Here is a 24,537-nt window from a genome sequence, read left to right on the forward strand (position 1 = left end):
ATTTAAACCCACAAGAAAAAGCTTAAAACGACTTAGGTATAAATTTTAAAAAAATACAATAACTTAAATATATGATCAATCAAATATTCCTTTGTATCCGCTCACAGTTACATGCAATTTATTATCATAAGACAAATCTATTTCTATTTGAACTTATTTATTATTATAATCTTAATTGGAATCACATGACGTTTAACCACGTCGTTTGTAATGTATCGCATCATTATATCCAGGTGTAACGGAAAAAGAAGAATTAAATATTGATGAGACTGTCAGGTATAAAAGGTTTATCTCCAGCTAATTTGTTCCTACTGTCAGAAGATTGCAGAGGATCAAAAACTAATTTATTTATTTACAAAACTTTAAATTATGGAAGAAAAGCGAATAGAGATTGACGTAAATGGTCAAAAGTTTAAAATTTCACAAGACATTGTAGATAAAATTACTCTCTCTGATTGTGAGGCGTCAAAAATATTTTTGGATAAAAAATCAACAGAGGATAATGTTGTCTATTTCGAGCGAAATGCAGGGCTATTTGGATCAATACTTTGTTACTATCAAGGTAGAACCCTTCATGTGCCAACAGGATTCTGTCCCGGGGAGTTCAAAGATGAGCTCAAGTTTTGGGGTATTGACCCTAAGCATTTATCGAAATGTTGTATGGGTCAATTTATTACATTCTGTGACGACCAAGACGTACTACAAATTTTAGAAAACGACCAAATCAAGAAAGAACAGAATAAGACTGAACTCATTTCACGAAAGGAGAGTGAAGGCATGTGGAAATGTATTCAGGCCAAAGGATGGCTTGTACTTGAGGAACCTAGTACTTCTATTCCTGCTAAGGTTTGTAAATGTTGTACATAAGACAATTTCGCCTTAAAAATCCGTGCAGGATAATTCTTTTGGCTTTAATTTTCTTTCTTGAAGTATGCTGATGCTCAGGTAAATTCTTCGTTATACAAATGAAATACACCAATTTTCTGTTAAATTCTTTGTCTTATTCAATTCCTCTTTCTTTGATACAATGGTTGTATCCCGATGTTCATGTAAATTCTTTGTTAACATTTTTTTTTCTTTTCAATACAAAGGAAGTTTATCGATGTTCTGTAAAATTCTTTCATCAAAATCATATTGACGTTAAGCAACCATCAATTATGATGATAATTATATTTGAAAAATACAAGATTATGGGTTAAGCAAACACAGATAGGAAATCGTTAAATTTATATAAACATTAAAAAACATTAGTATTTAATCCGGTATCCTTACATTTATTTTGAGCAAATGTTTTAATCAAGGACTCTAGTTGCTTCAATTGAATTTACTTTTTTCATTTTTTTTTTATTATTGAGCTAAAATATTCCCCCAAACATAAATCATTTGTAATTTCGCATACCTACACTATAAGCTCGGTGATTTATTTTCAAAGCTTCTATAGTACCCACACACAAGTAAAGCTATCGAAAGTCACAAAATTGTGTTTTTCAATGAATACAAAATGTAAAGTCGTTTTTTAAATAATATTTTTACAAATAGTTATCAAAGGTACCAGATTTATAATTTAGTATGCCATACACGCATTTCGTCTTCATAAAACTCATCAGTGACGCTCAAATCAAAATATTTATAAAGTAAAACAAGTACAAAGTTGAAGAGCATTGAGGATCCAAAATTCCAAAACGTTGTGCAACAAAAGCGCACATTCGTCAAATGTTTAAAAAAAAAAAAGGGAACAAAAAAAAGACACCAATGTATTGACTACTAGGATATATCAAAATAACAGTTTTTCTAAATTATAATCCTGGTACTTTTGATAACTATTTCCGTTGCTGAAAGGTCTTCGGTATGTATAGTTAAAAACGTACTTTTTCTACCTGACCAACACGACACGATACGTCGACATTTTTGGGATAATAATCAAACATTTGGAAAGAATAATAGTACTAGTATACAAAATTAGAAACATTTTTCGACAAATTCAGAAAAAGACTACTATCATAACATTGCACCAGCATCCGACTGAATCTTCGAGCTTATATTTCTAGCTGTTAGGCTAGATGTAAACTTGAATACATCCATTTGAAAATTTGACAGCCGCCACCAAGGGCTTGTTGACTGTTATGCAATATTTCTTTCTCATATGTTGAATCCGCAATCTGTGGTCTATTCTTGAATTTGAGATAATAAATGAGAAACCATTTTATCGAATGTGTACTTACCTGAGCAACACGACCGGGGTTGTATATAGCTGTCTTTAGTTGTTAATGGTGGGGTTTAGACTTACCTGAGCAACACGACCGGGGCTGTATATAGCTGTCTTTAGTTGTTAATGCTGTGTTTTAGACTTACCTGAGCAACACGACTGGGGCTGCATATAGCTGTCTTTAGTTGTTAATGCTGTGTTTTAGACTCCGGATTTGTCTTGTCTACATATAGCTGTCTTTAGTTGTTAATGGTGTGTTTTAGACTCCGGATTTGTCTTGTCTACATATAGCTGTCTTTAGTTGTTAATGCTGTGTTTTAGACTCCGGATTTGTCTTGTCTACATATAGCTGTCTTTAGTTGTTAATGGTGTGTTTTAGACTCCGGATTTGTCTTGTCTACATATAGCTGTCTTTAGTTGTTAATGGTGTGTTTTAGACTCCGGATTTGTCTTGTCTACATATAGCTGTCTTTAGTTGTTAATGCTGGGTTTTAGACTCTGGATTTGTCTTTTCGTCGTTTGATGATTTTTTGCAATGTAGTTGCCGTTATGTCTTATGACTTGTGAGAGAAGTGTAACAGTAGAACAAAACAAATTGTCAAAATCCAGGTTTGCAAGTAGCACAAAAACAAGTAATAAAAAGACCTAAAGGCACAAGTACCAAACTAACTCACTCGTACTGGAAGCTAAATCAATTTTTAATTTGAACTCACATTACGTAAACAGTCATTGGAAAACATGACTATATGTAACGCCAAAATATAAATATTATCAGGATGAAAATTATTCATAACTTTATTTAAATGATGGTCAGTTATAACTGTAATAAATGTAAAATACTTATTTTAACAGTTTTCTGTTGCTATCTAAATCCTACTTTGTAAAGGATCACTCTGATTCAAACAAACAATTCTCCGAAACTGATTTTATCAAGATGCTTGATTTCTTGATTGACAACTTATTTGTTACATTCGGAGGACGTGATTTTCGACAGACTGTCGGCATTCCAATGGGAACAAATTGTAACCCTTTACTTGCCGACTTGTTTCTTTATTATTATGAGGCTGACATCATACAGGAACTACTACAGGTAGAACGATAAGAAGTTAGCGATATCCTTTATTTCTACTTTCCGCTATATAGATGATGTTCTTTCACTAAATAATTCAAAATTTGGTGACTATTTGGAACGCATCTATCCCATCGAACTAGAGATAACGGATACTAAAGAGACAGTTAAGTCGGTCTCATATCTTGACTTAAATCTAGAAATTGACAATGAGGGTCGGTTGAAAACAAAACTTTACGACAAAAGAGATGATTTCAGCTTTCCCATTGTGAACTTTCCATTTCTAAGTAACAACATTCCACTTGCAGACGGGGTATATATCTCCTAATTGATACGATATGCCCATGCTTGCATTTCCTATCATGATTTTCTTGATAGAGGGTTGCTGCTCACAAGGAAACTATTAAACCAAGAGTTCCAAATGGGGAAGTTATAATCATCCCTTCGTAAATGTTACGGACGCAATCGCGAGTTGGTTGACCGTTATGGAATTACCGTTTCATAAATGATATCGGATATGTTCCTTACGTCGTAACTACAATCCCCTTCCCTTTCATGAATGTGACCTACCGAATCAGACTATTTCCCGGATTTGTTATCACATAAGCAACACGATGGGTGCCACATGTGGAGCAGGATCTGCCTACCGTTCCGGACACCTGAGATCACCCCTAGTTTTTGGTGGGGTTCGTGTTGTTTATTCTTTTGTTTTCTATGTTGGGTCATGTGTGATATTGTTTGTCTGATTGGTTTTAGTTTCATATTTAGCCAGGCGTTGTCAGTTTATTTTCGATTTATGACTTTAACTCCTCCTTTTGTATCTTTCGTCCCCTTTTTAAAGAAATCATAATGTATTTCTATACAAACAAAACCATAATTACTTGTTTTCTGGTGCCATTCTTGATGACAAAATGCACAAAATTCAATAAAATGCACATATATTTCTTCTTAATGTTGTAAAAATGAAACCAGTATAACGCTATTATTTTTATTACGTAATTATAACTAAGGCTGATTTGCTAAAATTGATGTAAGCATGCAAGGTAAACATAAACTGATCAAGGTTTCAGTGTGTGTACTAAGTAACTTTATAATCATAAATGTAAAGAAAGCAAATGTCATGGATACAGCCCCTTTTCTCTTCTACGATTCTCCAACATAGTCTGCATTCTGTTAAACTAACATTTATATACCGTAACGCATGTACCGAGCAGGAATATAACATTCGTGAGATTTATTTGAACCATTTTTTAAAACTATTTTGTTGCATACTTTAACCAGAAAAACAATTAAGTCCAGTGGGAGCTTCATTCAACATTCATTGGAGATCAAATATGACGAAAATGATAACAAGAAAGTTTCATATGCGAATTAGAAATCGGACAATATCATGAATCAGCTTAACAGTTTGTTTGTTTTACCATTTTCATTACATAGAATGATATTTCCCAATAAAATTCATCAGAGATAGCTATGTATATAGATATATAGATATAACTAGAACACTTTAAAGAATAATATAACCAAATTGTGTCGATTGCTAAAAACAAGGTGCCAGTTTCAGGAAGCTGTCTTAAGACTAAGACATGTCATAGGATGATCGTATGAAATATCTTAGTCCTAAGTGGGTTTCACGAAGTAATCCTAACTTAGGCAGCACTTAGAGTTGGTCGTAAAGTTATGACTACACTAGAGGTGTCTTATGATGGTCTTATGAAAGTCATACGTTTATTTATATAATTTACACTTATTTCCTATATAAATTTTACAAATCATCTATCTTATATCTAATTAGCAAATCTCCTTTTACTGCTCCTAACTAAATCTTTATAGGCTGACGGATATTATCATCAATGATTCATAACTAAAAAAAACTTTCGATACATGTATAGGAAGAATGCATGATTTTCTCCTTTAACCTTATTCACTTTTAATTTAATACTGTAACTATACAGTGTCAAAATGAATTCTACTCACTTTAACCCCAAAAGAATCATCAATTTCTAAAAAAAATCCCTATGAATTCGTATTTGAATTTTTATATGTAAAATTAATAGATTATTTATATTTATTACACTAATATTTTAGATTACTTAAACAAATTATCTAACGATGGAATATTAATCAATACGTTCAGTAATTTATGGTAAACACATACTATAAAATTGAGAATGGAAATGGGGAATGTGTTAAAGAGATAACAACCCGACCAAATAAAAAAACAATATACATTTACATAATTTAAAAAAATAAATACATGTTAATATTTGAAAATTTTAAGAACTTGTGACAGGTTTGGGATATCTTAGCTAAGATCATCCTAAGACAGCTTGGATACGAGGTCTGAGGTGTGTTCTAGGATAGTCATAAGAAGATCATAAGTCATGTCATAAATCTATCTTAGGACAGGTCTAAGAATATATTCATAAAGCCGGTCCAAGGTTACCTTAGATGTTTTTGGCACAACTTTTTGGAATTTTGGATCCTCAATGCTCTTCAACTTTGTACTTGTTTGGCTTTATGAAATTTGATATGAGCGTCACTGATGAATCTTATGTAGACGAAACGCGCGTCTGGCGTACTAAATTATAATCCTGATACCTTTGATAACTAATTACGGTCGGATAAATTTAATATTACAAACTTGGCTAAAAAAATATAAACTGTAAATATTTAATTTCTAATTGTAAATGAATCCTATATAATTTTATCACAACCATCTTGACAAGTATCGTGTTTTGCATCTCTATATTTTTAAAGTACACTGAAGTCATCAATTTATCCAATCTACAAAGTTGCTGGATTCATTTCACCAATTATATATCAATTTTGTATTAATTAATTTTAAACCTAACATTATCTGTTATTCAAATGAAGTTGTAAAACACTGGCATAGCAATACTGAATATTACATGAAATATCATTGACACATTAAGGATTTCAACAGATCATTGTATTGAAATTTCTTATTTTACTTTTTACAATGTTTTAAATAACAGTATAGGTCATTGTTTAAAAGCCATTCCACTTGATTTGAAAAAACGAACTGAATAAAAAGTAAAATCTTAAGATAAGAAAATTCAAAACAAAAATGTCCCTCAGCAAATTCAAAATTAAAAGCTCAAACACATCAAACGAATGGATAACACCTGCGTTATTCCGGACTTGGTATAAGCATTTTCTGATGTATGGAAAATGGTGGATTAACCCTGGTTGTATAGCTAGCTAATCCTCTCACTTGTATAAATAAAGGCAACAGTCACATAAAACTCCATTATTTTGGCAAATGTGTAAACAAAACAGACAAGAATATTAGGTTAAATGACAAATAAAGGGTAGAGCAGTCAACATTGTGTTATGATCGTCATCACTGCAATTGTTTAGTTTTCAGTTTATCAAATGAACAGATATATGTTTTTTTCTTCCAAATTTATAACAAATTTTATGTAATTTATAAGTTATCACAATCTTCGGTCAATACTTTAGAAAACTGTATTACATAGAAAAGGGAAACATATATATAACGTCACAAAATTGCCCTGAAATTAAACAATAAGAAATTAGTGATTGTTTTCGCCAGCGCACGTTTAGTGTACAAAAGCCCCAATCAGTGACGCACACAAAAAGGAAAGTTTAAAAAAGTGGAAGAAGATAATAAAAAAATAATGCAAACAATCATATCTTTCAAATGCTGAAATCAATTTACATCAAATAAAAGACATGTCAGTGTAAGTACTATTCTTAAATTGAAATTGAAATTGAAAATGAAATTAAATACATCTTATATAATAATTAAACTCTTTTGGATTCGAGCGTCACTGATGAGTCTTTAGCAGACGAAACGCGCGTCTGGCGTATTAACTAAATGTAGTCCTGATATATATGATGAGTTTATTTAAATAAATCCACATTCAAAAATAGGATTTAAAACAAGCAACAAGTTTTTATTATAATCTGTCTCCTTGTAGACATATACAATTATATCTTGTAATTGCAGGTCTATTTCTTTACCAGTGCACTGTTCGTGTTAGCATCTATATTTGGCCTTGTCTGCCAGACACATCCATCCTTCAGAAGAAAGCTTATCAAATCAGAATGGGAGGAGTATTTTGGAGATGATTTCGAGGCTTATAAAGGTCACTTCGATGGATCAAATACCGCAAATACAACAATCCCACCACTCCCGGAAATGGTCAGTACAAAGCTGGATTTCTTATACTATATTGAATTCATAACAGTGGCATACTTTACTGTGGAGATCATCACTCGTTTTGTACTATATCCTTACAAGTACACGAGTTTTTTCTGCGACTTTCTGAACCTTGTCGACATATTCTCTCTTGTGGTAATGTTTTCAATTTATTTTGCAAATCTTGCAAATCCGAAAGACAAATATGAAAAGTCTATTTCTGACATAATTCATTGTCTGCAGATAGTTCGAATATTTAGACTATTCCGATTGGTTAAAAACTTTACCGGATTTCGCGTGCTAATGTATGCCGTTCGAGCCAGTGGCTTTGAAGTCTTACTGATGTCAATGTTTCTGGTTGTCGCCATGTTGATGTTCGGAGCATTTGCTTTTTTCTCTGGAGATACGGCGTTCCCGAGTATACCGGATTCATTTTGGTGGGCAGTTGTAACCATGACAACAGTTGGGTATGGCGATATGGTACCTACTATCGGATTATCAAAATGTATCGGCGGCCTTTGTGCAATCACAGGTGTTTGTTTGTTGGCGGTCATCATACCAATATTTGTAAACAACTTTGTCATGTTTTACAACTATTCAAAAGTATGGCGAACTGCTTCGGAAAATGATTACGCAAATGTTTCCAAGACGGTTCCAAACTCGTGTCACAAGATAGTTCCGCATACCAAAGTAACACCACAATCTATTTGACATATTTACGCAACGATAATACGATGCGCATTCTTCATGCACCTGTCCAACATTATTTGAAACTCGTTTTGTCTACAATTGTATTTTAGGTACTTTCTGTTTATCATTTTTGTTAGTTGCAAATTGATACTAGTGCTTTATTTGTGTAGCTTAATAAATTCTATAAAAACTTCCTTAGGTAAATTGATCTTAGATGGATTTGGCAGTTTTTATATCATTTTTCATCATATAGCTTTTTAACTGTTTCGGTTCTTATACACCCTTGTCTTTCAAATTTTCAACTGTGAGCGTGTCTGATGAAGGTCAATTCAGAAGATTGCTTCGGACGCAGGATATTTACAAAGTGCAGTGTTAATTTTTAACTATACATGGTCGATACCTATGCTAGTTGATTATCAATGCCTGGGGGTATCATCATACCTAATATTGTTCCATTTATGTAACCATTGATTATGATACGTATTGTTCCAAAGGCTGATAGAAAGCAACCTGGATTCTGAATAATGCCAGCTTATTAGGATAAAAAAATGGTTCGTGTTGAGTTTTCAAATTTTCCCCCCTTGAAGCTTTGATACTCTTGATACAACCGATTTGAAAAGCCATACAATCAGGTTTAACCCACCATTTTTTCTAATATGTCCTGTACTAAGTCTGAAATATGGCTGTTGTTATTAAAGAGTCCGGTTCTATGTATGTTTGCGTTTGTTTTCTGTTGCAGTTAGTTGTTTTTGTTGTTCCGGTTTTTCCTCTTATATTTTGAGCGTTTCTCTCGGTTTTTGTTTGTAATTCCATATTTTATTTGCTTGTTTATTTTGTATTTGTTAAAACATTATTAGTTTTTTCTTTCGGCTTTCAATACTTTTATCTTATTCAATTCAACCTCCAACGAGGGAGATTGTAAGTCCCCGGGACATTCCTCTGACCACTTAACATGTATTGTATTTACAAGCTGACCACACTGTATATGTTATGCTTATTCGTGAAGACCATATGATGGCCTTAATTTGCTAAATAAACACTATTTAGAGTTCGTTGGAAATTATTCCACATACCCTGATTTTATCTTTTAAGATTTAATTAAGATATTGTTATTTGGGAAAACAAAAGGTGTTAGATTTATACGGTTTATTGACTGATGCACAGACTATCCACAGCTTGTATTGCATCCTTGTTTAATAGTGTTATCATTGAAAAGAAAATCACGTCCTCTGACATAAGTTTACAAGACAAGTGAATGATATGTATAACTACAATCCCCTTCCCTTTCATGAATTTGACCTACCGAATTAGACTATTTACCGGATTTGTAATCACATAAGCAACACGACGAGTGCCGCATGTGGAGCAGGATCTGCTTACCCTTCCGGAGCACCTGAGATCACCCCTAGTTTTTGGTGGGGTTCGTGTTGTTTATTCTTTAGTTTTCTATGTTGTGTCATGTGTACTATTGTTTTCTGTTTGTCTTTTTCATTTTTAGCCATGGCGTTGTCAGTTTGTTTTAGATCTACGAGTTTGACTGTCCCTTTGGAATCTTTCGTGCCTCTTTTATAGAAAGATATTTATAAGCCAGATGAAAGTTGCACTTTAACTTTATTGATGGCGTATAAATTTTCAGGACAGAGAACATTAATGTCACTTGGGAATATCTGTTATATAATGTTATTATTATGTCAACTTTATTCCATTCTCTAACAAATGAAAGAAAATAGTATTGAAAAGAAGTCACGATAACTTGTACCGTAGAAAGCACATTACACAATTCATTTGTGTGTTGGAGGTTAAAAATCATTATGATGTTTAATTTCAAACCTAATGAATATGTTATTAAGATGTTAGAGTTATTAGCATTTAGCATAAATTGTCAACCCTGATTTGTTTTAACTAAAACACTGCTTTCGTCAATATTTTAAAAAGATGTTCATATGAATCCTAAATTGGAATTTAGAATCCAACGTACGATATATATTTTTCGTGCATATAGTGTTACTTTTGTTCAAGATTTTGACTCTCAACATATTATAAATAAAATGATTTCCACTTTGTATTTGTATATTATTAAAAGTCGACTTTATATTCAATGGTTTTAACATCTTTTACTGTAATGGCTCTTTGCCTTTTTAAAATATTACTAAACTGTTATTTTTCTCAATGTTCCAGATGTGGGGAACTGGTGTAGTAATCTACATAAACAATAGTTATTTTTGATGCGTTTTGTTATTTGATTTTGCCATGTGATTATGGACTTTCCGAATTGATTTTCCTCTAAGTTCAGTATTTTTGTGATTTTACTTTTGATCAAAGGTACCAGGATTATAATTTAGTACGCCAGACGCGCGTTTCGTCAACATAAGAATCATCAGCGACGCTCAAATCAAAATATTTATAAAACCAAACAAGTACAAAGTTGAAGATTATTGAGGATCCAAAATTCCAAAAAGTTGTGCCAAATGCGGCTTAATATAATCTATGCCTGGGTTAAGAGAATCCTTAGTTTTTCGAAAAATTCAAAGTTTTGTAAAAAGGAAATTTATAAAAATGACCACATTATTGATATTCATGTGTTGACGACTGGGCTGGTGATACCCTCAAATTCATCTTTCTAATCAGATTCTAAATTGTGCCATCGATGAAATACCACCAGCTTAAATAGATACGTAATATTCTATTTTTGATTTTTAAAAAGGAATATCATTACTAGTATTTGATATTAATTTTAATAACTATTTGTAATAATAATGCAATATATTACTTGTGGATTGTTCATTTCATGTTTGGTTGATACCGAAAAGTTCAAGATTTTTTTAACGAATTTAATACATATAAGTTGTGTGAGACAGTATCAAAGAAAAATAATAAAAGAATGGAAAGTGTTATAATACATTTTTGAGAAAGAAAAAAAAATAACAAGAATGTGACCATAGTACACGGATGCCCCATTCGCACTATCATTTTCTATGTTCAGTAGACCTTGAAATTGGGGTCAAAACTTTAATTTTGAATTAAAATTAGAAAGATCATATCATAGGAAACATGTGTACTAAGTTCCAAGTTAATTGGACTTCAACTTCTTTAAAAACTAACTTGACCAAAAACTTTAACCTGAAGCGAAAGGACGCACGGACGCACGGATGCACGGACGCACAGACGGACGAACGGAGGAACAGACCAGAAAAAATAATGCCCCTCTACTATCGTAGGTGGGGCATAATAAAAATACCAAACTTCAAGAGACATTCAAATTGGGAAGTGTACTTATTAAAAGCTGAAACACATCAACGAATGAAAAGTAACTGTCGTACAGACATTAACGGTTTTGATACTGTCTCACAATATGCTGAAATTTATACCCTAGAACTGATTTGGATAATTCAACCGTAAAATATTTCTGATCAGTAATACTCAAAAACTGATCTTGACAGTGTCACCCTGGAAACGTTCCAGAATACAGCTGTTCCAAACAGTTATGTGACCGATTGTTTTTACAGTTCTAAATATAGAACAGAACTGATCACATTATTTTGGCTGGAAATTTTCTTCGCAAATTTGAATATATTTTCTTATTCAATAACTGCATTTGTTTGATGTGTTTGAGTCTTGATTTTGCCTTTTGATTTTTGCATTGTCCTCGGAGTTCTGTGTTTTTGTGATTTTACTTTTTTTCTATCGTTCTATTATTTCCAATTTCTGACAGATCTTTTATAACAGTTGGATTTCCATCATCTTGTCATCTACCATTCAATTTTCCAAGTAAACGGATTTTCAATTAATCATAGAAGACATTATATTACCTAATAGGAAATGGAGTCTAATTTCCTTTTATATTTGAGTTTATTACCATTTTTCTTCATAACATTAAAGGCTGTAAAAGGAAATTTCAAGTAGACATCATTAATATTAAAGGAAATTAAATGGCGTATATCGGAATAAGTCTCCGTAATTACAGATACATTTAATTGAAGAGATAAGTTTGAAATATCAGTAGAATAATGAAACATAATGCTTCAATTATCACACATTTCCGATAATCTACATTACCATTTTATCAAATCTGAATTTAAGCAAACATCCAACGATTTAGAAATCATCAGTCTGTAGGATTAACGGTAATGGATTATACCAGATGCACATGTCGAAAATAAATGTGCCAACATTAGTGCTTGAGGCCATAATATATATTAAAACAAACTAAATGTGTCAAAGCGACACGAATGGCCACGACCCAAAAAGTAAAAAATTTGCAATTTCAATATAAACACATGAGGACACAAACAAGATGGTAGTCTTACATATCGAAAATCACTTCAAAATCTGGAGGGGAATAGATAAAAAAAATCCGTATATAAACTGTGATTTTCAATAATTTATCAAAGATTAAAGCCCGTAATTTCAGCTAAAAATAAGCGTAGCAGAACGAAACATAAGCTTGACCTATAACTCATCATGGTTAACTTACATACCAAATATCAGCCCAATATCTGAAAGCGTTTAGAAAAAAAGTCCGTATAACACTCATTTTCAACAAGTCCAAAGCCCGTAATTTCGGCAAAAAATAGTGGAGCGGAACGAAACTCAGACAAAGCCCCAAATAACATCGTTTATGTGTGTAAAAGTCATTACATTAACTGCTTGATAAACGAATAAGGTGTTGACAATTCACATGGAAACTCAACATATATCCCCACGACACTTACCAAAGAGGAAATCCTGGATAATCATAGGTCAGTTCTTTGTTCCTTTGGATTTTCAACCAAAGATGAAGAACTGGATCTTCCATCACTATATTGGATACCTAAACTACATAAGTGTCCTTACAAACAACGGTATATTGCTGGGTCTTCAAAGTGCTCCACGAAACATCTTTCTAAATTATTAACATCTATTTTATCAGCAATCAAAGACGGGCTTCGAAGTTATTGTGAAACTGCCTATTCTAGAGGTGGCGTGAATCAGATGTGTATGGATACTAAAAAATTCCAAAGATCTTTTAGAGTACATACAATCTAACTCTCTTTCATCTTGTAACAGTATTAAAACATTTGACTTTTCTACTCTTTACACAAGTATTCCACATTCCAAACTAAAAGACAAATTGAAAGAGTTGGTATTACTGTGCTTCATAAAAAAGAATGGCCAACGTAGATGCAAGTATCTTGTCTTAGGAAGGGATAAATCCTACTTTGTAAAGAATCACTCTGGTTCAAACAAAAAATTCTCTGAAACTGATATTATCAAGATGCTTGACTTCTTGATTGACAACATATTTGTTACGTTCGGAGGACGTGTGCTTCAACAGACTGTCGGCATTCCAATGGGAACAAACTGTGCCCAGCTACTTGCCGACTTGTTTCTTTATTATTATGAGGCTGACTTCATGCAGGAACTTCTTCTGATGAAAGATAAGAAGTTAGCAATATCCTTTTACTCTACTTTCCGTTACATAGATGATGTTCTTTCACTTAACGATTCAAAATTTGGTGACTATTTGGAACGCATCTATCCCATTGAACTGGATATAATGGATACTACAGATACAGTTAAGTCGGCTTCCTATCTTGGCTTACATCTAGAAATTGACAATGAGGGTCGGTTGAAAACAAAACTTTACGACAAAAGAGATTATTTCAGCTTTCCAATTGTGAACTTTCCATTTCTAAGTAAAAACATTCCAGCAGGACCTGCATACGGGGTATGGTATGGTTGACCGTTATGGAATAACCGTTTCACAAATGATATCGGATATGTTCCTTACGTCGAAACAACAATCCCCTTCCCTTTCGTGAATGTGACCTGCCGAATTAGACCATTTACCGGATTTGTAATCACATAAGCAACACGACGGGTGCCACATGTGGAGCAGGATCTGTTTACCCTTCCGGAGAACCTGAGATCACCCCTAGTTTTTGGTGGGATTCGTGATGTTTATTCTTTAGTTTTCTATGTTATGTCATGTGTACTATTGTTTTTCTGTTTGTCTTTTTTCATTTTTAGCCATGGCGTTGTAAGTTTGTTTTAGATTTATGAGTTTGACTGTCCCTTTGGTATCTTTCGTTCCTCTTTTAAACTTGATCTGTAACTCTTCATGGTTAACTAACATACCAAAAATCAGCCCAATATACGAAGACGTTTAGAAAACAAACTCCGTATAATGGTTTGTTGTGGAATGACGGAGTGACGGAATTACGGAAAGACGGAATTTCGGATAAGGGTAAAACTATATGGCACCGACAACTTCGTTTCGGTGACATACAAATAAGCTTATTGAAAACATTAAAGGTTTATAGTCCAAAACAGACAAAGAAGTAAGGCCAAAGACGGGCACATAATCTGAGCTTTTCATAATGGTATAAATTCTTTAATATGAAATCCTATCCCGAATTTTGTAGCAGCAATTATATTAACACAATATCTGTATTTTCATGCATAGTATTGGCTACTAGATTGGTGATACCATTGTCATTAACAGCTCAACAGCAGATGTATCGACCTAGTGGTATAGCCTATTTTTGAAAAGACCGCGTTAAATGATAGATTCCTGAGGTGACGGTGTCTATCATACTCTAGATATAATATCATTTGCCACGGTTTCTGTCCTTTTAAAAGTAAAAAGCTATAAGTGTTCCCACAATGCATCTCTAAGAATTTGATGTATGGCCATTCTGATAAGACTTGGCTAAAGGAATGACGGTGATCTCATCGAAATAGTGATGAGGTATACTACAGATACAGACTGCCTCATATCTTATCTTACATCTAGAAATTGACAATAAGGGGCAGTTTAAAACAGACTTTACGGGAAAAAAAGATGATTTCAGCTTCCTATTGTGAACTTTCCATTTATATATAGCAACATTTAAGCAGCGCCTGCATACGGAGTATATATAAATATATCATGTACTGTAGTACGCCGCTAGATTAAAACTGACGTCAAAAGGTAACACATGGCCAGCTTTCGCAAATTTTTGGTTCTTCCCTTGCCGGGATTCGAACCCATGCTACTGTGATATCGTGACACCAAATCGCCTGCACTGCAGCCGTCCCGCTAGACCACACGACCACCTGGGATCTCAAAAAAAGAGCTTCGCTGGCCACGTGTTACCTTTCCACGTCAGTTTTAATCTAGCAGCGTACTACAGTACATGATATATAAGGCATGAAGATGTTATTGTTACAGATCAGCTAAATTATCTATAGTAAAGGATCCTACAAATTAATGTAAGATACAGTCACAGAAAATAATTATATTCATAAGTACGTCTGAGTCAGTGATAACTCTACAACAGATGCATCCATCGGATATATAGAGAATAATACATGGCAAAATCCGTATCATATTTCGTATCATCCCGAGGGCCTTTAGGCCCGAGGGATGATATTGGTCGAGGGTGATACGGCATGTGATACGGATTTTGCCATGTATTATACGCTTTATCATATATTTCAACAGAAGAGTATTATAGTATATGAACTGTTTTCTGACCCATAGCACTGGGTTACCTTCAGTTCTGCTATTGTCTTTTTTCAAAGCTTTAAAATAACTGCTCAATTATTTATACGAAGCACCTAGGTTACCTTATAATCTGTTGTTTTGAAAATATTTTGTTTATTATTGTATATATCTAAGTGTTTTGTATTTTTTATAGTTGCATTGAGTGTGCCAAAAAATATGTTGTAAAAACTTGATGTTCGTGACGTCACATACAATATGAAAACTTGATGTACGTGACGTTACATACCAAACAATGACGTCATTAAAAAAAACACACTATTTTTAGAAAAAAAAATTCTTAAGCAAAAAAAAACACCTAAAAACTTACTTTAGTTAAAAAAAAAAAAAAAAAAAGTATGCGATACGGGTTTTACCATGCGATACGGGTTTTACCATCGATACGGGTTTTACCATCGATACGGGTTTTACCATGCGATACGGGGTATGCGATACGGGTTTAGCCATGCGATACGGGGTATGCGATACAGAGTAGGTGATACAGACTGGAAAAAAGAACCTTTATTAGATATACAAAATAGCTGTATTTTGTACTAAATATATAATAAATATATATATATATATATATCCCAATTGATACGATATTCCCGGGCTTGTATTTCCGATCATGATTTCCTTGATAGAGGATTGCTGCCCACAAGAAAGCTATTAAACCAAGAGTTTCAAAAGTGGAAAACATCCCTCGGTAAATTTTAAGGACGCCATCACGAGTTCGTTGACAGTTATGGAATAACCGTTTCACAGATGATATCGGATATGTTCCTTATGTCGACACTACAATCCCATTTCATTTATACAAATATGACCTACCAAATTATACTATTTACCCTATTTACCGGATTTGTTATAACATAAGCAACACGACTAGTGCCATATGTGGTGCACAATCTGCTTACCCTTCCGGGGCACTTGAGATAACTTCCAGTTTTGAATGGGGTTCGTTTTTCTTTGTCTTTAGTTTTCTCTGTTGTGTCTCGCATACTATTGTTTGTCTTTTTCTTTTTTAGCCAAAAACGTTGATGACGTCACGCTCATATGAAAAAATATGTCCTTTAGCTGATAGGTTAAAATCTTTTCACCTATTAGCAAACGTGTTACATCCACACTTAATAATTGCGCTTTATGCCTTATTTGTTTTGTCCCTCTCCATAAAAAAGGGAGAAAACACAAATGTTTGTAGGTTGTTAATAGATACATGTACCAGGGCTAATATTTTGTACGCATGACACTCGTTTCGTCAACAAAAGACTCATCAGTGACACATGAATAAAAAAAAAAGGTCGATGTAAACTATGATCACCTGCTGTATAATCATAGATATGGAGTAACAAGAAAAGAAGAAAAAGGACGGAGAAAAGATTGAAATTACAGCAATGAAAGGTGATAATTATTTTTCTATGTATTTACACACGTTAAAAACATCAAAGATACCAAGCTGGTAATTGAGTACGACAGACTTGGATATCAAAGTCAAAGTTTTTAACGTTTTGAAAATTAACCGTGTGTTCAGCATGTTCAGATTCATAAACTTTTCTAATATACAGAAGATATCGAACAAACTATATATATATTATGTAACCTGTACAAATTTTCAATGAATGATGAAAATTAAAACTCATTATAGGTTTCCCATACTCATATACCTAATAGACCGTGTCTCTCTAACGGATTAAAACCACGTTGTAAGTCACTGTCATCTTAAATTATAGAAAACTTTAGTATGAATGTACGAAGCAATGATCAATACCTTTTACTTTATAAATATCACTTCATATATCGAAAATTGCACACTAAAGGATAAGTTTTATACTATTTGTTACGTTTAAAGGAAATTATCTTATGTCTTTTATATTAGAAATGCCAAATAAATTAATGCCATAAGAACTTGGTTCTGAGAATGCAAAATTTTGCTATGCTTCATAGTTTGTGTTGCGTTTACGTTGAATGTCAAAATAAATAGATCTGAATAAAACCATGTAATGCTTGATTAAACAAATCACAACGACCGCATGTCCGACAATATAGTTGTTCTATTGGTTTGTAAAAAATATTTATTTCGAAAGAGAATTTCCTAATTTCGTAGCAAAAATAATTTTAATATTTTGTTAACTTTTATAACGATGTTTATGTAATGACGTACAGAAAATGTAGGACAGACATATCCTAATTCTGAAAGTTCTGAAGTGAGGAATGTCAGTACCGTATTCAAAAATAAAAATTACAACAAGAATGTGTCCATAGTACACGGATACCCCACTAGAACTTTTATTTTCTATGTTGAGTGAACCGTCAAATTAGGGTCAACACTCTAATTTGGCATTACAATTAGAAAGATCATATCATAGGGCATATGTGTACTATGTTTCAAGTTGATTGGACTTCAACTTAATCAAAAACTACCTTGACCAAAAACTTCAACCTGAAGTGGGACAGACGGACGCACAGACCAGAAAACATAATGCCACTCTACTATCGTAGGTGGGGAAAACAGTACTTATCGTTTTGAAGGTCGTACGTTGACCTATATAAGATTACTTTTGCAAATTGTGACCCAGATGAAGAGACGTCTGCATCAACACCGCATGTAAATCTTCTTACGTCTATTGAATGAGCAAAAGAGGTCATGTTCATATCGTCTGCATCAATACCGCATGTAAATCTTCTTACGTCTATTGAATGAGCAAAAGAGGTCATGTTCATATCGTCTATATCAACCGAGTGAACAATCATTGCATTGTTAATAATATATACGCAATTTGTTTCATAACAAAATCGTATAAATGGAACTAATTATAAATTATATATCATCGTTGGTGAAGAAAAAAGTAGATAATATATTAATTATTTAGTTCATTGTTTAATCAATCCAACCTTCGAGGTTAATCAAGAAGAAGAGCATTTTTTTTTATCTTTCATAAACTCATATTTCAAATATAAAACCATTGTACCAAATCATTTGAAATCGCGAACTGTAATATTTAACGATGTTTTTTTCAAGTTTTCATTTAAATAAGTAATCACTTTTTTGTTGCCAAATGCAATTTCTGTTGAATAATCAGAGTGGAAAAATAACTGCAAAGAGATTACCTAATAGATTATTTAAATTGAAAAAACATAATAAAATAATCAATAGCTCTGACCTTAAAAAATACATGGGCCATATTCAAATAAGCTTCACAAGATGCTTAGCAAATTGTCTTGTCCTTACATTCTGACTGTTAGATTGCAGAACTGAAACAAAAAGGACTAAAATACTATCGATTTTAAGATATGAAAATCTTCCCTTATGAAACTGAATTGTTTGCCGCAAACTTGCAGCAGACTTGCTGCAAGCTTGCGGCAAACAAAAAGTTTGCAGGAACACAGAAAAAATTGTTTGCAGATGTTTGCCGCTAGCTGCAAACTTCCGGCAAACATTGCTGCAAGCTTGCAGCAAGTTTGCAGAAACATCAATGTTTGCCAAAAGATTGCCAGAAAGTTTTAAATAAGAAAGAATGTTTGCCGCAAGATTGCAGAAAACTTTGACCATTCAATATGTTTGCCGCAAGATTGCAGAAAACTTTGACCATTCTATATGTTTGCCAGAACATTGCAGGAATTACACAATATTGACTGGGCATGCCTAGTTGGCACTTCCTGGATGCTAACAATTTGAAATTGTGGCTAGGTCATGTTGGTTATGTTTGGAAATGCATTTCACATATAAGAGATCAAGAAGGCATTTTGGTTCAATAATATGGGATAATCAGTATGTAACTCTGTAAGTACAAATGATTCATGGAACTGAATGTTTTGATAAAATAATTAATGTTATCATCATACATAATTAAGTAAGCAACTATATATACATGTATGTGTGATTGAAAAACTTACTTTAAGCTATTATATGTTGGAATTTGTTACTGATGTACTGCACCATCATGATCATGTTTCAATTAAGGTTAAGTTAAATTCTGTAATGCAATTATACCTAGCTTTATACTCAATACATATTGAGATTTTACCTTTTTCAGTTTTTAATACAGGTATATTATGTCATTTGAGAATGACTCATGTCCCTTTTTCAAAACTCAAATGCATGTATGTATTTCCTCACATCTCATGAGTTTGCAAGAATTCTTTCAATGACTGTTTCTATAAGGACAGGAATTGACTTTTTTTAAATGTTACTGTGTAATTTGAAAGAGAATAAATTGAATGTGTCTACACACATGACATTGGTATATGTGTAGTTCCTGCAAGTTTGCCGCAAGTTTGCCACAACAATTTGCCGCAAGCTTGCAGCAAACAATTGCCGCAAGCTTGCGGCAAATCTAATTTGCATAATTGTGTTTGCCGCAAGCTTGCCGCAAACTTCATTTGCATGGTAAAATGGTTGCGGCAAGTTTGCAGCAAACGTTTGCTGCAAGCTTGCAGCAATGTTTGCTGCAAGCTTGCAGCAATGTTTGCTGCAAACTTGCGGCAAATGTTTGCCGCAGGGCTTATTTTTCGGTAAGGGTTAGAAACCACCGAAAAAAAAGATCCCATTATTGATTTAATAACTAAAAGGAAAAAAAATATAAAGTAATCCATACCTTAATTCCTTCGAAACAGAATTAGCTACAGTTGGTTTCATCTATACAAAACAGAAAAGTGAAAGGCCAACTTTCACTGCATATATTTCACACCAGGACTCTTTTCAAAATGTCTTTCTGTGTGCATTTAGTCAAAAGATGGTTTTGGTGTATTAAGGATAATATATACATAGGAATTGTACGATGTTGAATTATATATGCATTGTAATATTAATGATAATATTTGTGATTTCTTATAATACAATCTGGTTTTCATCGAGCATGACGGCCTGTCGGACAAAAACTGCAATTACACAAAGACTGTGTATGTGATGAATCAACTTGATCAATCTGTGAATCTATACTTCACTATTTAATTTATAAATGTTTGTAATGATTATATTATAATTGCGAATATTGAGACTTGAATGGAATTGCAAAAATAAAATACATAATAACTATAAATTTTGATACATCCAATGTAGAAGACATTTTGATTTTGGTAATTGAAAAAGAAACCTACATACAAAATAATGACCTATGAATCATAACCAGATGCTCCGCAGGACGCAGCTTTATACGACAGCAGAGGTCGAACCCTGAACGGTTGGGCAAGTATGGACACAAAATTCAAGGTGGATTCAGCTCTAAATTTGGATTCAGCTCTAAATTTGGATTCAGCTCTAAACTTACATAATTGACACAGCAAAGGTTTCTGACACAGAATGAATGTGGTTTAATGAACTTCAAATATTTTTTTAGCTTCTGCGCAATTCACTTTGCTGTTGAATATTAATCCTCTAAAAAAAAATTTGAAGAAATTTTCTTTTTAATTTTTGAAATCTAAAATGAGAAAAATTAACCCCCACCTCACCCCAATTTTTTTTCACCTCCCCCTTACCCTTTAACCAAAAATGATCTCAATTCAAATTTCTAATGGAGTTTGCAACAATAAATACTCATTTAAATACATCATAAAATATAAAAATATAAAATGTCATACAGTCATGGTCATGATGGTTAAAAGAAATATTAATTAATAGTAACTTCTAAAAAAATAAATGGGGAATGTGTCCAAAGGGACAAAGATGATGCCCCCTCTAGCATATATTGTTATAAAGGAACATAACTCAAGAAATGTAAAAGTGAAGCTGCCAAAAATTAAAATTAAACTGAGTTTTAAGGTAATAAGCATTATATACACATTTTATTAAATTTAGTAAAGACAAACTAAAGTTAAGAGAACAGATACTAACAATTTCTTCAATTTTTCCACTTGTAAAGGGGCATAACCCTAGAATGATAATCAAAGTGCTTGTAATCACTAAATAGTTAAGATTGCGTTAATTTATCAGTTGGTAGTAAAGTGAATATTGCATTGTATATTGTATATAACATTGATTTACTTTGATTCAATTACTATTCTTGACAAAAAAAGATAACTCCAATTTTCAAAGATTTCATAAAGCATTGGTTTTAGGTGGTTCAACAACCATTCTAGACAAAGAAAGATAACTCTAATTTATGGTCCTCAATGCTCTTCAACTTTGTACTTTTTTTGTTTTTTAACATTTTTGGATTCGAGCGTCACTGATGAGTCTTTTATAGACGAAACGCGCTTCTGGGGTATATACAAAATTTTTAGTCCTGGTATCTCATGTATCTATGATGAGTTTATTTACAACCACTGGGTGGATGCCACTGCTGGTGGATATTTATTTCCTGGAGGATATCACCAGCCCAGTAGTCAGCACTTTTTGTGCTGACATGAATGATGAATTATCATTGATATGGTTATATTTATAAATTAACTGTTTACAAAATTTTGAATTTTTGAAATGTTAAGGCTTTTCTTCCTCAGGCATAGATTACCTTAGCTGGATTTGGCAAAAATTTTTGGAATTTTGGTTCTCCATGCTCTTCAACTTAGTACTTTATTTGGCCTTTTTTGAGCGTCACTGATGAGTCTTTTATAGACAAAACGCACGTCTGCCGTATATAAAAAAAAAATTAGTCCTGGTATCTATGATGAGTTTATTGATCAATTGCTTTATATAATGTATGCCTATCGACAGATCAACATTGGGTTTCAACAATAGACAAGTGTCTTTACAAAATTACGAACTATCAACCTGTATGTATGCATATTATCTATGTATATAATTATAAAAAACAAATATGAAAGTAATGCATCAATTATATAAATAAGTGATCTGACAGTTGTTGTTTATTACCACTTTAATCACTGTTAGCTATATTGTGGCTGTGAGTTTTTATTGGTTGAGGAAACTGAAGTGCCGCTACAAGCCATTGACAGAACAAGAGTGCACACGCTGAAATTTCTCGCCTTCTGTACTTATCATTGATATTATGATGATAGTCCTAAGTATAAAGCTTTATTAAAAACTGTCACATAAACTTAACTTTAACCAAGATAACTAAACAAAGACCAATGAACCATGAAAACGAGGTCAAGGTCAGATGAACCATGCCAGGCAGACATGTACAGCTAGCAATGCTTCGATACAACAAATATAGTTGACCTATTACTTATAGTTTAAGAAAAATAGACTAAAACACAAAAACTTAACTCTGCGCAATGAACCGTGAAAATGAGGTCGAGGTCAAATAAAACCTGTGCGACTGATATATAGATCATAAAATATTTCCATACACCAAATATAGTTGACCTATGGCATATAGTTTTAGATAAAAAGACCAAAACTCAAAAACTTTAACTTTGACCACTCAACCATGAAAATAAGGTCAAGGTCAGATGACATCTACCCTCAAGACATGCACACCTTACAATCATTACATACAACAAAAATAGTAGATCACTTGCATAAAGTATGAGAAAAACAGACCAAAACACGAAAACTTAACTATAACCAGGTGCACTGAACCATGAAAATGAGGCCAAGGTCAGATGACACCTGCCAGTTGGACATGTACACCTTACAGTCCTTCCATACACCGAATTTACTAGCCCTATTGCTTATAGTATCTGAGATATGGACTTGACCACCAAAACCTAACCTTGTTCACTGATACATGAAATAAGATCAAGGTCAAGTGAAAACTGTCTGACGGGCATGAGGACCTTGCAAGGTACGCACACACCAAATATAATTATCCGATTACTTTTAATAAGAGAGAATTCAACATTATAAAAAATCTCAACTTTTTTTTCAAGTGGTCACTGAACCATGAAAACGAGTTCAAGGACATTTGACATGTGACTGACGGAAACTTTGTAATATGAGGCATCTATATACAAAGTATGAAGCATCCAGGTCTTCCACCTTCTAAAATATAAAGCTTTTAAAAAACTTAGCTAATGCCGCCGAATCACTATCCCTAGGTCAAGCATTCTGCAACAAAAGTTGCAGGCTCGACAAAAACCCTACGCTTGTATCAAAATACAAGCCTTTATTCAAGTGAAGGCTCTTCTTTCCTAATACTTTGTTGGAAAAAATAATTTTCAATAATAAAAAAAATCCCAGACTACTGTTACCATGGTTACTACTTACTGGATGAGAATTCAGTCATAATTTTTAATTGAACTTAAAAGAATTAGTTTTGGGAATATGCAGCCTCCTGTTTAAAGAATAAATTGAATTTTAATACAAAATGTATTGCTTGAAACGTATGATAAATTTTCTGTCCAGAGAACACTTTGTGGAAAAGACGGATGGAATCTGGATTTATCTTTGAGATAATATTTGCGTACCTTACATTTGTCAAATCTTCAAATAAAAACTATTGATCATAACTCACCTTGAGTCACAGCAAGTGTATGCCTTTCCTCTACATAAACATTTTGATAAACAAGAATGCACAAATTGTTCTGCATAGCATACCCTCACTAGTTATTCAAAGTATATGAAGACATGAAGCTAGTGTCTGACATATCCAAAAAGCAAACAGTTGTCACATCACTGTTGAATTACTGATTATCAAGTCATTCTGTGCAATACGTATTGCTGAAGTAATTGAAGAAAAATTAAAAGTTCATTTCAAATAACTGAAAAATTAAAAGAATTGAAAACTGGGTATAGATAGGAGATATATAATAAAAACAAGAATGTGTCCATAGTACATGGATGCCCTACTTGCACTATCATTTTCTATGTTGAGTACACCGTGAAATTGGAATAAATTGGAATAAATTCTCTAATTTGGCATTAAAATTAGAATGATTTTATCAAAGGGACATGTATACTAAGTTTCAAGTTGATTGGACTTCAACTTCATCAAAAACTACCTTGACCAAAAACTTTAACCTGAAGCGGGATAGACGGA

At 33.0% G+C, this 24,537-nt stretch overlaps 1 protein-coding gene across 1 annotated transcript; it reads left to right on the forward strand.

Moving 5' to 3' along the window:
* Positions 1 to 286: 286 nt before the first annotated feature.
* On the forward strand, positions 287 to 9,317 carry LOC134692984 (potassium voltage-gated channel protein egl-36-like). Its single transcript, XM_063553651.1, has 2 exons — positions 287 to 846; positions 7,273 to 9,317. The coding sequence occupies exons 1-2, from the start codon at positions 370 to 372 to the stop codon at positions 8,173 to 8,175; spliced, it is 1,380 nt and encodes a 459-aa protein (XP_063409721.1). The 5' UTR covers positions 287 to 369; the 3' UTR covers positions 8,176 to 9,317.
* Positions 9,318 to 24,537: the final 15,220 nt, after the last annotated feature.

This window comes from Mytilus trossulus, chromosome 12 (assembly GCF_036588685.1).
Source record: "Mytilus trossulus isolate FHL-02 chromosome 12, PNRI_Mtr1.1.1.hap1, whole genome shotgun sequence".
Taxonomy (NCBI): domain Eukaryota; kingdom Metazoa; phylum Mollusca; class Bivalvia; order Mytilida; family Mytilidae; genus Mytilus; species Mytilus trossulus.